The 12,579-nt window shown below is 42.2% G+C and overlaps 1 protein-coding gene across 2 annotated transcripts in view; it reads right to left on the reverse strand.

The window, feature by feature from the left end:
* LOC120742356 (E3 SUMO-protein ligase PIAS1-like) overlaps positions 1-6,026 on the reverse strand; it is a 52,114-nt gene extending 46,088 nt beyond the window's left edge. Inside the window, exon 1 of one of the 2 annotated variants that reach the window (XM_040045644.1) lies at positions 5,920-6,026. In XM_040045644.1, coding sequence (XP_039901578.1) covers positions 5,920-5,943 — 24 coding nt within the window. In that variant the 5' untranslated portion in view covers positions 5,944-6,026. Of the gene's footprint in view, positions 1-5,000 lie in introns of both variants that reach the window. The other variant, XM_040045645.1, reaches the window with a different exon arrangement.
* Between the last annotated feature and the right edge of the window lie 6,553 nt (positions 6,027-12,579).

Raw genomic sequence — 12,579 nt, forward strand, 5'->3', positions numbered from 1 at the left:
AGGTCACAGTGTCCTTAGACCAAGAACAAATCTCAAACATTATGCCTCTAGCCATGTTGAGCGCTGGCACAGATGAATTAAAAACTTGTGCCACACTGCAGCAAATCATGGGTGAATTATGAATCACAAATTGCAAAGTGACAGTATAACAAACTCGGCGCACAAGTTGCACAAAGCTGCGGCTGGAGAGATTTATTAACTCCAAGGCGAGGGCCTAAAAAGCACACATGACTCCAAAAAGCCTGCAGCGGGATAACAAATAAATTCTAGCTGGAGACAAAATTCATTCATCCTCTTGATTCACACCAAAACATCTCTAATACTCAAAGATATTTAAAAAAAAGAGAGCGATATCTGCCTCTGTCTCTCTTCCAGTTGGAAACACACAATCGAGCTCCAAACTGCTGCCTACCCATGTCCATCTCAAATGTGACATGTTTCCACGGCAACAGGACTATGTAACAGATCACCACAGGAGTAATGAAAAGCTCAGTCTCGGCAGAGCAGCACAAAAAATAAAAAATATTAAGAAAAAAAAACGGGGGACAAAAACAAAATCGATAACCGCATGACGGCGTGTTCTCATTGGTGGCAAAATATCAGACAATAATTGAGCTTAAACGCAGGTTTGACTGGACTGAACGATCAGTCCGCGCCTCACGACAAAGTACGCTTGTTATCTGGGAGTAAAAACACCTAAACTTCACCGAATTCAGAGAAGCAGCAAAAAAATAAATAAATAAATAAAATAATTGTCCTTCTGCAGCCGTCTGTTCCTGCTGGTTCACTGCAAAGCACCTCTGACATCTCTGTAAAAGATGAGACGTGCAACATCTGGCGCACGTTTCACACTGTGAGATTTACGCCATCTGCTCTGAGCTGTCGTGCGTCTTCACCTATCACAGCTTTTGTTCTTTTTTACATTTTTGCGTCTGGGATGATGCTATAAAAAGTTTTCTGGCGTAAGAACGCAACTGCGAATACCCGAACACGCGAGAGCAGTCATCACTCACACTTAGCCCCTTCCACGTTTACGTCTGCTCCTCTTTAAACTGGAAATCAGCTGCAGTGATAATGACAGTGACAATGAGAGAAATAGGCAGGTGCTGAAAGGATGTAAGGGAGCAGAGAAGAGTGCCTGTATCATTAGGGATTAACCTAGCCACAGGCTCTACAAATAGACTGTCTCCACCTATAAGCCGCCAGCGCACAGACAGTTATTTGTATTGCCAGGTTGCTGCTGCTGCTGCTGCAGCTCCTGAGAAGAGAGAAGACAGTTAAAAGAAGCCGAGGAGGATCGGGACTCCTGTGAAACAAAATGCAACGCAACAGGACACGTTTCTTTTTTCCTTTTTGTGTGTGTGTGTGTGTGTGTGTGGGGGGGGGGGGGGTGGGGGGGGGGGGGGGGTGTCTGACAACATCAGAGGCTTTCACAATCGTGGATTGCGTCTGAGAGATGGATGCGTTGCAGATTCGTGCGGCAGTTCGCCACACAAAGTATGATAATAAACAGCCTGAGGCCTCCTGAAGGTAACGCGCAGCAGTGCAAACCAATATACAGTGACATGCCAGAACAGCATGTCCCACCTCTAATGCTGTTGGTCTTTTGCCAAGGCTTGGACAAGACCTCTGAAGGTGGCTGTGATATCTGGCACTCAGACGTCAGCTGCGGATCCTTTCGGGTCCAAAACAATCGCACGGCAATAACGAGCTGGCCCTCAGGTCTTTGCACCTGCCCATTTCTCCCATACACAACACGTCCACTCGAAGATGTTCACTGCATGTGCATGATAACTATAACATGCACTTCATCTGTAGATTGGCTGTAATACTGTGGCTCACAGGTGTGTAGCAGAACTAGAAATGACAGTTCTGGGGGGGGGGGGTTCTTAAAGCAACCCAAAACAAATGCATTTCTTCAGCACACTGTATCGGAGAGTGGGTTTTCATCTGAAGAAGTCACCTTGACATTTAGGAACACTGCAATAGATATTTCTCATTATTTGGTGACATTCAAAACAATCCAGCAGACACGTCCAAACTGTGGCTGCCGTTACAGCTCGATCCACTACCTCATTAAGGAGCAAAAATAACCAACGACTCATTTGGAAATAAATTTAAAACTTTTAATCTCTTTTTTTGGTCATTTTTTTTTCCACAGGAAAAAAGCCAATTACTTTCTTTTTCAAGTTCCCTCATAAAAGAATCTGATTATTTCCCTTCTTTTATGAACCAGCTCATTTTGTCCTCATTAAAAGAAACTGTGACAGTTATTCATTAATAATGAATATTTGTCTCCCCGGCATAAAAATAAAAGACAATAAATATTCACAAACACTGTTAGAGCACTGGCTATCAACCAGATTCTTATTTTAAACATCAGAAAGTTCACATTTGTTGCTCGACTGCGATGATGGAAAACCATTTGCTGCAGCGGTACGTCTCGTACAGCAGAGAGCTGTGCTTAAAGATTGCCAGAGCGCCGATTTTAACACGCTTTCCTTTTCATTAATGCCGTTCGCTTCTTTCACACACTGTGACAGTTCCACACTTGCACAAAAAGCTCAGAAGTAGGACCAGCCAACCCAGTGCACAACATCTCAGCTATCTGATGCCACCCAAAGTGACAAAACCACAACGTGGTGTATAAGAACAGAAGAGACTCTCATTCGTTAAAATAACACTTAAAAAGAAAATCTCAGGTGTGAAGGAGCTGCTGGAATTAAAATGATGTCCTGGAGCTCATCTGATCTGCTCACATCCCCGTGAGCGACTGGAACTTTCTGACATAAACACTAAAAATCACTCAATGAAACATAAAACAAATCACAGCACATCATCCTGCAAAAATGAGTTTAAGTGAAGCCTTAAAGTGCTGAAAAGCGTATAAGCTTAATTAAAAAAAAAACTTCAAATCCAGAAAATGAAACATAGATGCCTGTCTGTTAGAAAAGCAGCCGTTTTGTGCTTTGCCACTTTTCAATTAAAGATTTGAAACGTCATCAAATCTGAATTGCAGCTTGGCCTAAACAGAAAAATAAATAAACAAATAAATAAATAAAGATAAAATTAGTTTGGTTTTATTTTTAGCTGTGTTAAAATTATCATGGGTGCACTGTGAATCATCCCCAACTGTGAGCTGACTCTATTTTCACACCCGTCTTATAAAGTGTTTTTCAGTGTCTATGTCACTTGTTTAAGGCAGGGGTAGGGTATGATTTTGGCTCTGTAACCTTTCAGCAAACTGTAATTCCTGAAAAGGAGCTGAACCTGCACCTCCTCTGGGCTTTGTTGGCCAATTACAGGTCTATGATGCATGCCCACGCTCTGCAGAGAGCTGTGTGGGAGCTCCAGGAGCAGAGATGCCTGCTTTATTATTGTTTTTGTTTTCCCTTTGCCCAATTTCTGCCTAATTGCATTCATTTTTGATGGGTGCTGAAATCTTACAGCGTTAAAGCAGCTGTTAAAAAGTTGCCACAGGTCTGAGATGTGATATTAAGAATAATAATAATGGATTGCATTTATATAGCGCTTTTCTAGGCACCCAAAGCGCTTTACAATTCCACTATTCATTCACTCTCACATTCACACACTGGTGGAGGCAAGCTACAGTTGTAGCCACAGCTGCCCTGGGGCAGACTGACAGAAGCGAGGCTGCCATATCGCACCATCGGCCCCTCTGGTCATCACCAGTAGGCAACGGATGAAGTGTCTTGCCCAAGGACACAACGACCGAGACTGTCCGAGCCGGGGCTCGAACCGGCAACCTTCCGGTTACAAGACGAACTGCCAACTCTTGAGCCACAATCGCTCCGGGCTTCACTTTTTTTTTTAAAATTGTTTTTCATTTTTTGGACATACTTTGGATTAATAACAAATTCCAAAACTGCAGAATCTGCGCTGCTCAACAAGAAGGTGCATCTTTCGGAAAACTCTTTGGTCGTGAGCCATTTGACTAAAATGCTTCAGGAATGGAAGGAATGCACTCTGAAATTTGCACTAGAATGACTCACTCTTACCTCGGCATGTTCTAAGAAAGACTCGATTAAAGCCCCTCAAAGTGATCAAACGCTTCCTTTCACACAGGAGGTTTGGCAAGCAACTACTCGTTTAACAGGTGAAGTGCACCTTTTTTTAGGTTTACCAAGTGTAACAGCATACTGGGCTGTTACACTGAGCTCAGGTCGAGCATTTAAAACAAGTTCACTGCCTTACTTGTTTCCAATTTTATTTGAATTTCTGAATACCACAGATCAGCTGAGTTGTTACTGATCTGACACTGTCCACGGGAAATCGTAAGTGCATGACCACTGTAAGTTTAACACTTTCAAAGACCTGAAACTGTAACCAATAAATCACTTTCTCAGATCCTCCTCAGCACCTTTTATGGCTCCTGTATGATGCTGCAAATCTATAAATACTCGGTGTGAAGTTTCATCAGCATTTCATCATTACTGAACAGTCAGCAGCGATCAATGCAAGAAATCCTCACCATTCTTTTCGTGCATATCAGCAGGTGCAGCATTGCACAAATCTGTTACCCCGTTCCAAACATGATGCTAAACACGCTCATCACATCGTGCTAGAGCTCAAATTTTATTTGAAGTACAATCCAAAAAAATCCACAAGGAGGGCTAGAGCCATGTTTGTGGGCTGACAGGTAATCATAAAGGCAAATCTAAAGAAAAAAGCTGATCATCAGTTCACTGACTGGGTCTCTATGTTTTAGACAGTTGTTTGCAGGTGATTTCTTAGATTAGGCTTTTGCACTCTTTCCCACTGGGAGATCTAGAAAACTATTTGCTGATTAAATGACAATGAAAATAAACAGCAGCTGCTGCCCTACTGCAAGCACTTAAGAAAATAAAAATGTGGAGAAAACATGTGTCTCAAAAAAGAGCTGCACACACACGCTCATACATATCTGAAATATGAACTGCAAAGCTTTGTATTAAGACCACACGTGTGTTTTCAATTAGGCAGAGGATGTATCTACAAACCTGTTCATTACAGTGAGTGCAGCTGAGCAGCAGCTGGCACAAAGGAGCATGTATAGATCCACAGATCCCGGACAGGCAGTGGAAACACACCGGAGGGGGGAGGGATCTAAAAATAGCCCAAGACTCTGATCAATAACTGTTAGATATGTTCAAACTGGGCTCTGCCACGCTGCCAAGGCAATACAGCGCATAAGGTGCGCGTCGGATGCCCTGGCGAGGAAGCCGCACCTGGTGCTGATATAACGGGCAACCAGCTGCCGGAGCACCGTTAGGCGAAGCGGTGCGTCTTATTGTGCGTGTATCAACAGGTACGGAGGAGTCGCTGGTATTACTGAGCAGGCTGGATAGTGTTACTCCGCCCGCGGCCACACTCGGCCTCTGCCCGGACACCACGCACGACAGTTTCTAATTATTAATAAGTGCTCATTAATCCGGAGGAGACTTATTTCTAACGTAAACCAACAGGCGTGCAGCCGCTGTCATGTCCACACACACACTGACAGTCTGGAGGCTGTCGGCACGTCAAAGCCTGCAAACCGACATTATATTCTCCGAATTTACGAGCCGAGCGTCGGCACGGAGACAACTGCCCCTGCCGCGAGGAGAAGAACCGTCTCTTTCGGGGTTAAAGAGGAGGCAGAGACTGGTTGTGAAGTGAATACCGCCCTGCCAGCATCTGGTGTGCCGAAGAAAACGGTCAGTTCAGCCAAACCAGCGCGTCTCAATATCAACATAAACATGCTCGTGCGAGCTTTGGCGCTCGCGGGTTCAATAAAGTTCCGGCAGTTTTTGCCCAATAAACACAAAATCTGACATGATCTCTGCCCCATGAGACTTAAACCCCTGAAGAACTGTGTGACCCAACAATCGATCGCTTCGCAACCGAGTAAATTTATAATGATTTCAGGCTGCGCCTTACCTTCAGTTCCGCACTCTCCGCCATCTTGTATTTCTTTGCGCAGGCGTGGTGAGGTGTTGTCACATGACTGGGACGCGCAGAGAACCCGCAGGAGCGCGCACAGCGGTGCGTTTAGGTGCACAAATTTTAAAAAAGGAAAAACAGGAGCAAAATGAAGAAAAGTCTATAGAATAGACTAGAATAGTCTACAAAAGAATCGAATAGGACAGAAATCAAGTTAGCAAATTTAAAAACAACACAGGTTGACCAAAGTGCTGTACAAACTGAGAAAAAAAGAAAAGAAAACTAATATATATATATATAAGATAAGACACAAAATCAAAAATAACTCAATCATAAGCTAGGGAGTAAGATGTGCCTTCAGATGGGTTTTAAAAATGTTGAGTGTGCAGAGGTAATAGTGTAAAAAGGCAGACTGTTTCAAAGTTTAGGTAACCGCAAAGGCCTGGTCTCCTCTGTGTTTTAGTCTGCTTCTAGGAACAACCACAAGCAACTGATCAGCTGACCTTAGACTGGAGTATGTTAAACTCAAGTTGAAGATGAGAGAGTAGAGCAGAATGATGTCTTTTTCAAAACATTGCAATCAGTAATAAAACTGCTTTAATCTTTTTAAGTTAAAGATTTCAACAAAACTCACTGTAAACCTCCTTTGTGCGTGTGACAGCTCGTGTCAGTCAAGTAAAAACAAAAAAACACTGCTCTAAAATGTTCAACATTTTAAAAAAAAAGTTTGGACCTTTTTCAAATTTAAATGTTGAAACAAATGAGGATTCTTTTTCTTTTCTTTTCTTTCTTTTTTTGAATATATACTAATTTCATATACAATACATAATTTCATGCCAGCAAGATATTTTTATCTTGACATATTATCTTGATATATAAGATATTTGTTTATAAAAGCTGGGGTTGCCTGGGAGAAGGGGTCTGATTATTGAAAGACCCGAAACCCCAATGACCCCAGGTTACATCACTGATGATTTGTCCAGGGGCACCAGATGATGTATCATCAGTGACCACCAGGTTGACCACCAAGTATAGATTGGTGACAGTTGGAAAGACAGCAGACAGCTCGGAAAGACGGCACAGGGGCAGCAAGGGGTGGCATCCCAAGTTGCATCTTCCAAGAGGAAGATCCCACTAAAGCTACAAGTCAACCTACCGGGGGGGTGGAAGAGAATCCTCCCAGATGGATCAAAGAAATACGACTCTTGGCAATGGAAATATGAGCAAAATCTTGGTCTGTGTCAAGCCCTGATTAACCCATCTGCACCAGAGCAGGAATTTGATGGGGAGGAGTACCTTGCAAAGTTTATAAGAACTGTCCAAAGCTACTGAGTAGTGATTTGGAGGAGGGGCAAGGTAGCAAAACAGTGGAGACAAGCGGAGGGGAGTGTGGATCCCAAAGGAGGATAAGTCCAAATACATTGATCAGTGCACGAACTCGCCCATCCTTTTCGCTCTTGCCATGAACATAACGATAACCTTTATTAGTCCAACGCGTGGGAAATTTGTTGGGTTAAGGCTGCTGACCTTTGCCAACCCTTCCGACCATACATACATTACAACATCACATGGGTCAGAGAGGTATAACAATGGAAAATGCACAACATGAGGAAAGACGAGGAGAAAATAGAACTCCCCCAGACTGAGCTCCAACAGGGAGATCAGTTTGAGGACAGAAACAAAAACCCACCTCAGCACATAGCACTTGAATCAGCACATCTCACTACATAGAAGACATAAGCTTCGAAGGCGTTTGGAGGGGGTGAGTGTAGGTCTGTGTCAGTGTACGTGCGTATGTGTGCGTGTGAGTGTGTTCCATGTTCAGCCGAGAGAATGGTCATGTCCAATTTCATGGGCTGCATCCTCCTGAGGACCCGGCCTTCACGGTCTACGTGGGCCGGGTCCTCAGAAGGTCGGGTAGGCCGGAAGTAAACGGCTGGGGAAATTGGACGGTCTAGCCTTCTGATTAGCGTCACCGCTGTCTCGGTGGAGTTTAATAAACTCAGCCGTCTGCTCCTTGCTATATAAAATATAACAGGACACTGGCGTAAATTCTCGACTGTCTCATACTTCTGTTTAATCAGTTTTCTGTTTGACGTTTAGTCAGCTGTGTAAAAACCAAGGAGGAACCCACCCGGGGGATTAATAAAGTTTTATTTTATCTAATCTAATCTAATAACTTTAATCTCAGCCAAACCGATTTACTCACGAACAAACAAAACACTGAAAAAAGTCCAACAATAAAATTTTTAGGTTGTCTAAGTGACTTATATATTATGTTTAACCTGAGTAGCGAAAGTCCGCGGTGATCTGAAAATGATGTGCCGGGAGTTGTGCCGTTCTCGGCGGCATCAGTGACCCTCGAGCTCCCGGCTAGCTATCGAGCTGGTGGGTAGCAGACGTCTCCAAAAACGTCGAAGCACTTTTGCAAATATGCGATATCTTGATAAACCGAGCAGATATTTGATGTTTGCACAGCTACTTTCTCGCCTGAAAATATGTTAAAAGTTTATTTTGTGACCCAGAAAGATTAGTATGAGTAATTTTAAAACTTAGTAGCGGCCGCCATTGTTGGAAACTGGAGTTTGGCTGGGCTATGAATTCTATGGCTGGGCTATGAATTCTGGGATATGGTAGGCCACGAAGGACACACCGGACCCATCCTTCAAATTCGGGGAAAAGGAGGACGCAGTTGTCGGCTGCATTCGGAGGAGTCTATGAATTTGGACAGCCTTCGGCGCGTCGCTGTGACGTAATCGGTCTACAAATGCGGCTTCAGGAGGATGCAGCCCATGAATTTGGACACGACCAAAGTGTCCCTTCACCCGGTTAGGCAAAAGTCAACAATTTTCAGTCGATGTGGGTGACCTTGAATGAGGAGGGATAAAGTCACAAACAGAGATGGGCAGTAACGTGTTACTTGTAACGCGTTACTGTAATCCGATTACTTTTTTCAAGTAACGAGTAAAGTAAGGGATTACTATTGCAAAAACGGTAATTAGATTACCGTTACTTTCCCATAGGAACGCTGCGTTACTGCGTTACTAAAACCATGATTTTTTTTTTTTTTGCGAGAATGTCTCATGACAGTGACGTAAGCGAGTGCGAAGTTCATGACAACAGCTGTGTGCAGATCAACAATGGATCATATATCGAGTGCGGGAGAGAGTATGAGCGTGCAGCGTTTAAAGCATGGAAGTACTGACCTTACTTTGAATTTGATTCCATAAAAAGTGACAAAAACATTAGTGTCCGTTGTGCGTGGGAAGAAAACTTCTTTTTACAGCAAAAAACCCCCCCTAAACTTCCAAGCAAGCACCAAGTGCGCTGAGAAACTCGCGGATTCTTCAACTGACCGCTGCGGCTCACCTGCACCAGGGTAAACCTCCGCCTACCCCACTCCTGCTTTACAGGTGAAAATAGAGCAACAGGACCGCTAGTCTTTGACTTTATTTATTTTCTGCTGTGTTTTACTTGCATCTATTTGAAAGAGTGAGTGTAAACACAAAAAAATATTTTATTTTATGTGCTGGAATGTGCAGAAAATAGGTTTAAATGTTAAACAAATTTCTTCCAGTCAGAGAATGTTGCATATAATTAAATTTTTGCTTGATGCATAAAGTTAAAAGATTAAAACTAATAAAACAAGTTTTAAAAAGAGACTTTTCCATTTGATTACATTTTGTATCGCTTCATCACCTATTCAGGTTGTAAATCGTGTTTTTAAAAAGTAACTAAGTAACTAAGTAATTAATTACTTTTGAAAATAAGTAATCAGTAAAGTAACGGGATTACTTTTTTGGGGAAGTAATCAGTAATTAGTTACTGATTACTTTTTTCAAGTAACTTGACCAACACTGGTCACAACACAGTCTTGTTATCTAAGGGAGAATTGTTATTCCCATCAGCTTTTGCCTTGAGCATCCAGCTGGCGCCAGGGGGGCCGCATGAGATGAAGATGGTAGTTGTTTTGGTTAGTGCGAACAAACTGCATCCAATTTTATAGTAGGTCTAATGTCCGTCACTGGTCACCAGGTCTCTCAATTCCCGTTGTTCTTCTTCAAGATGTTATCAATATAGCAGAGCCATGAGCTTCTCCAAGACCTTATCCATATTGCGTTCAAAAAACACAGTCTGAGTACTCACAGCCCTGCCCATCGTCTATCATGTCTGCAATGAAATTGTACTCTAGCAATGCATTATTTAAAATAGGAAAAAAAGGAAAAAAAACAGGTGTATTTTCGGGGACAGTGTCCACTGCCCGCTGACTTGAGTTATCGGTTGTGGGATTTTGAACAGCTGTAGCCGCTTCTTATTCATCAATAAGCCAGGTCCGAGCCAGCTCCAATCAGCCAGAACTCTGTTATCATGGTTCCGAATTGGTAGATGTCGTTCAATATCCTCCGTCAAGAGCATCGCCAGACACACGACGCAACCGACCATCGAGTATCCAGCAGGAAACGTCTCCGCAGGACAATCAGGCTCTCCCAAGCCCAGGAGTTGTCAGTTTCATAAGGGACCAGTTGATCAAATCCATAATTCTTCTTTAGGTTTTTAGAGAACAAGTCTGGGAGACTCTCTTAGGGTTATAGATTAAGCGAGACTATACAAAAGGCAAGGCAAGGCAAGGCAAGTTTATTTATATAACACAATTCAACAACAAGGTGATTCAAAGTGCTTTACAGAGACATTAAAAAACAAAAACAAATAAAAAGCATGATTTAAAATTGATAATAAAAAAAACCAGTAGATAAAATCAGAACAGTAGATAAAATCAGTAGTTAAAATGTAAGTTTTGAAATTTAAGCTTAACCTCCTAAGACCCGAACTCTTCCACGGCATGCATTTTTAATTATTCTTTGATATTTAGGCTGATTGGGACCTGATGAATGTAAAAACAAACAATTACCAGATTTTTTTTACCTAATTTTTGTTTCTAAGAAAAATGAGAGCCACAAATGAGGATATTCGTTTAAAATTTTGCTAGAACAGTAGCAGTATAATGTCCTCGTAAGTGGATATCAGGCCCTTGTAGAGCAAAATTTAGTATTTTGGTCTAAATAACCCAAAATGTGATGTCCCCATATGTGGACGCCAGGTCCTAGGAGGTTAAAAGTGTGGATTTGGTGTTTTATTCAAATGCAGCTGAGAATAGGTGAGTCTTCAACCTGGATTTGAATAAACTGAGTGTTTCAGCTGATCTGAGGCTTTCTGGGAGTTTGTTCCAGATATATGGAGCATAAAAGCTGAATGCAGCTTCTCCGTGTCTGGTTCTGACTCTGGGAACTGATAAAAAGCCGGATCCAGATGACCTGAGGGATCTGGAAGGTTCATACTGGGTCAGGAGGTCATTGATGTATTTTGGTCCTAAATCATTCAGAGCTTTATAGACCAGCATCAGAACTTTAAAGTCTATCCTCTGGCGGACAGGCAGCCAGTGTAAAGACCTCAGAGCTGGACTGATGTGGTCCACTTTTTTGGTCTTAGTGAGGACTCGAGCAGCAGAGTTCTGAATGAGCTGTAGTTGTCTGACTGATTTTTTAGGTAGACCTGTAAAGATGTTGTTACAGTAATCAAGCCTACTAAAGATGAATGCATGGACTAGTTTTTCCAGGTCCTGTTGAGACATCAGATATTTTATCCTTAATATATTCTTGAGGTGATAGTAAGCTGATTTTGTTATTGTCTTAATGTGTTTTTCTAAGTTTAGGTCTGCATCCATCACTACACCCAAATTTCTCGCCTGGTCTGTGGTTTTTAGGTGTATAGATTGAAGTTCTCTGGTGACCTGTGATCGTTTTTCTTTGGCACCAAAGACTATTACTTCAGTTTTGTTTTTGTTTTTGTTTGTTTTTGTGGAGAAAATTGTGGCACAACCAGTCATTAATTTCCTCAATGCATTTACCAAGAGCCTGTACAGGGCCTTGGTCTCCTGGTGACATTGTGATATATTTGTGTGTCATCTGCATAGCTATGATAGTTTATTTTGTTGTTCTTTATAATCTGTGCCAGTGGGAGCATGTAAATGTTAAACAGAAGGGGTCCCAAGATGGAACCTTGGGGAACTCCACATGTGATACTTGTCTGCTCGGATGTGAAGTTACCTATTGATACAAAGTATTTCCTGTTTTCTAAGTATGTTTTGTACCAGTTTAGTACAGTTCCTGAAAGACCTGCCCAGTTCTTCAGTCGTTTGAGTAATATGTTGTGGTCAACTGTATCAAATGCTGCACTGAGATCCAGTAAAACTAAGACTGACATTTTTCCACTGTCTGTATTCAGACATGTGTCATTATACACTTTTGTCAGAGCGGTTTCAGTGCTGTGGTTCTGTCTAAAACCTGACTGGAAGGCATCATAGCAGTTATTTTGTTTTAAGAAGTAATTGAGCTGTTGAGAAACTGCTTTTTCGATGATCTTACTTAAAAATGGGAGATTTGAGACCGGCCTGTAGTTGTTCATTTGTGTCTTGTCAAGATTGTCCTTTTTCAGTATAGGTTTAATTACAGCAGTTTTTAGAGGTTCTGGAAACACACCTGATATTAAAGAAAAGTTGACGATCTGTAACAGGTCTGACTCCAAAGTCTTTGAGACCTTTTTGAAAAAACTTGTTGGCAGGACATCTAAACAGCAAGAGGAGGAGTTCAGTTGACCTAA

The sequence above is a fragment of the Simochromis diagramma genome, unplaced genomic scaffold (assembly GCF_900408965.1).
Source record: "Simochromis diagramma unplaced genomic scaffold, fSimDia1.1 OVJJ01000079.1, whole genome shotgun sequence".
Classification (NCBI taxonomy): Eukaryota; Metazoa; Chordata; class Actinopteri; order Cichliformes; family Cichlidae; genus Simochromis; species Simochromis diagramma.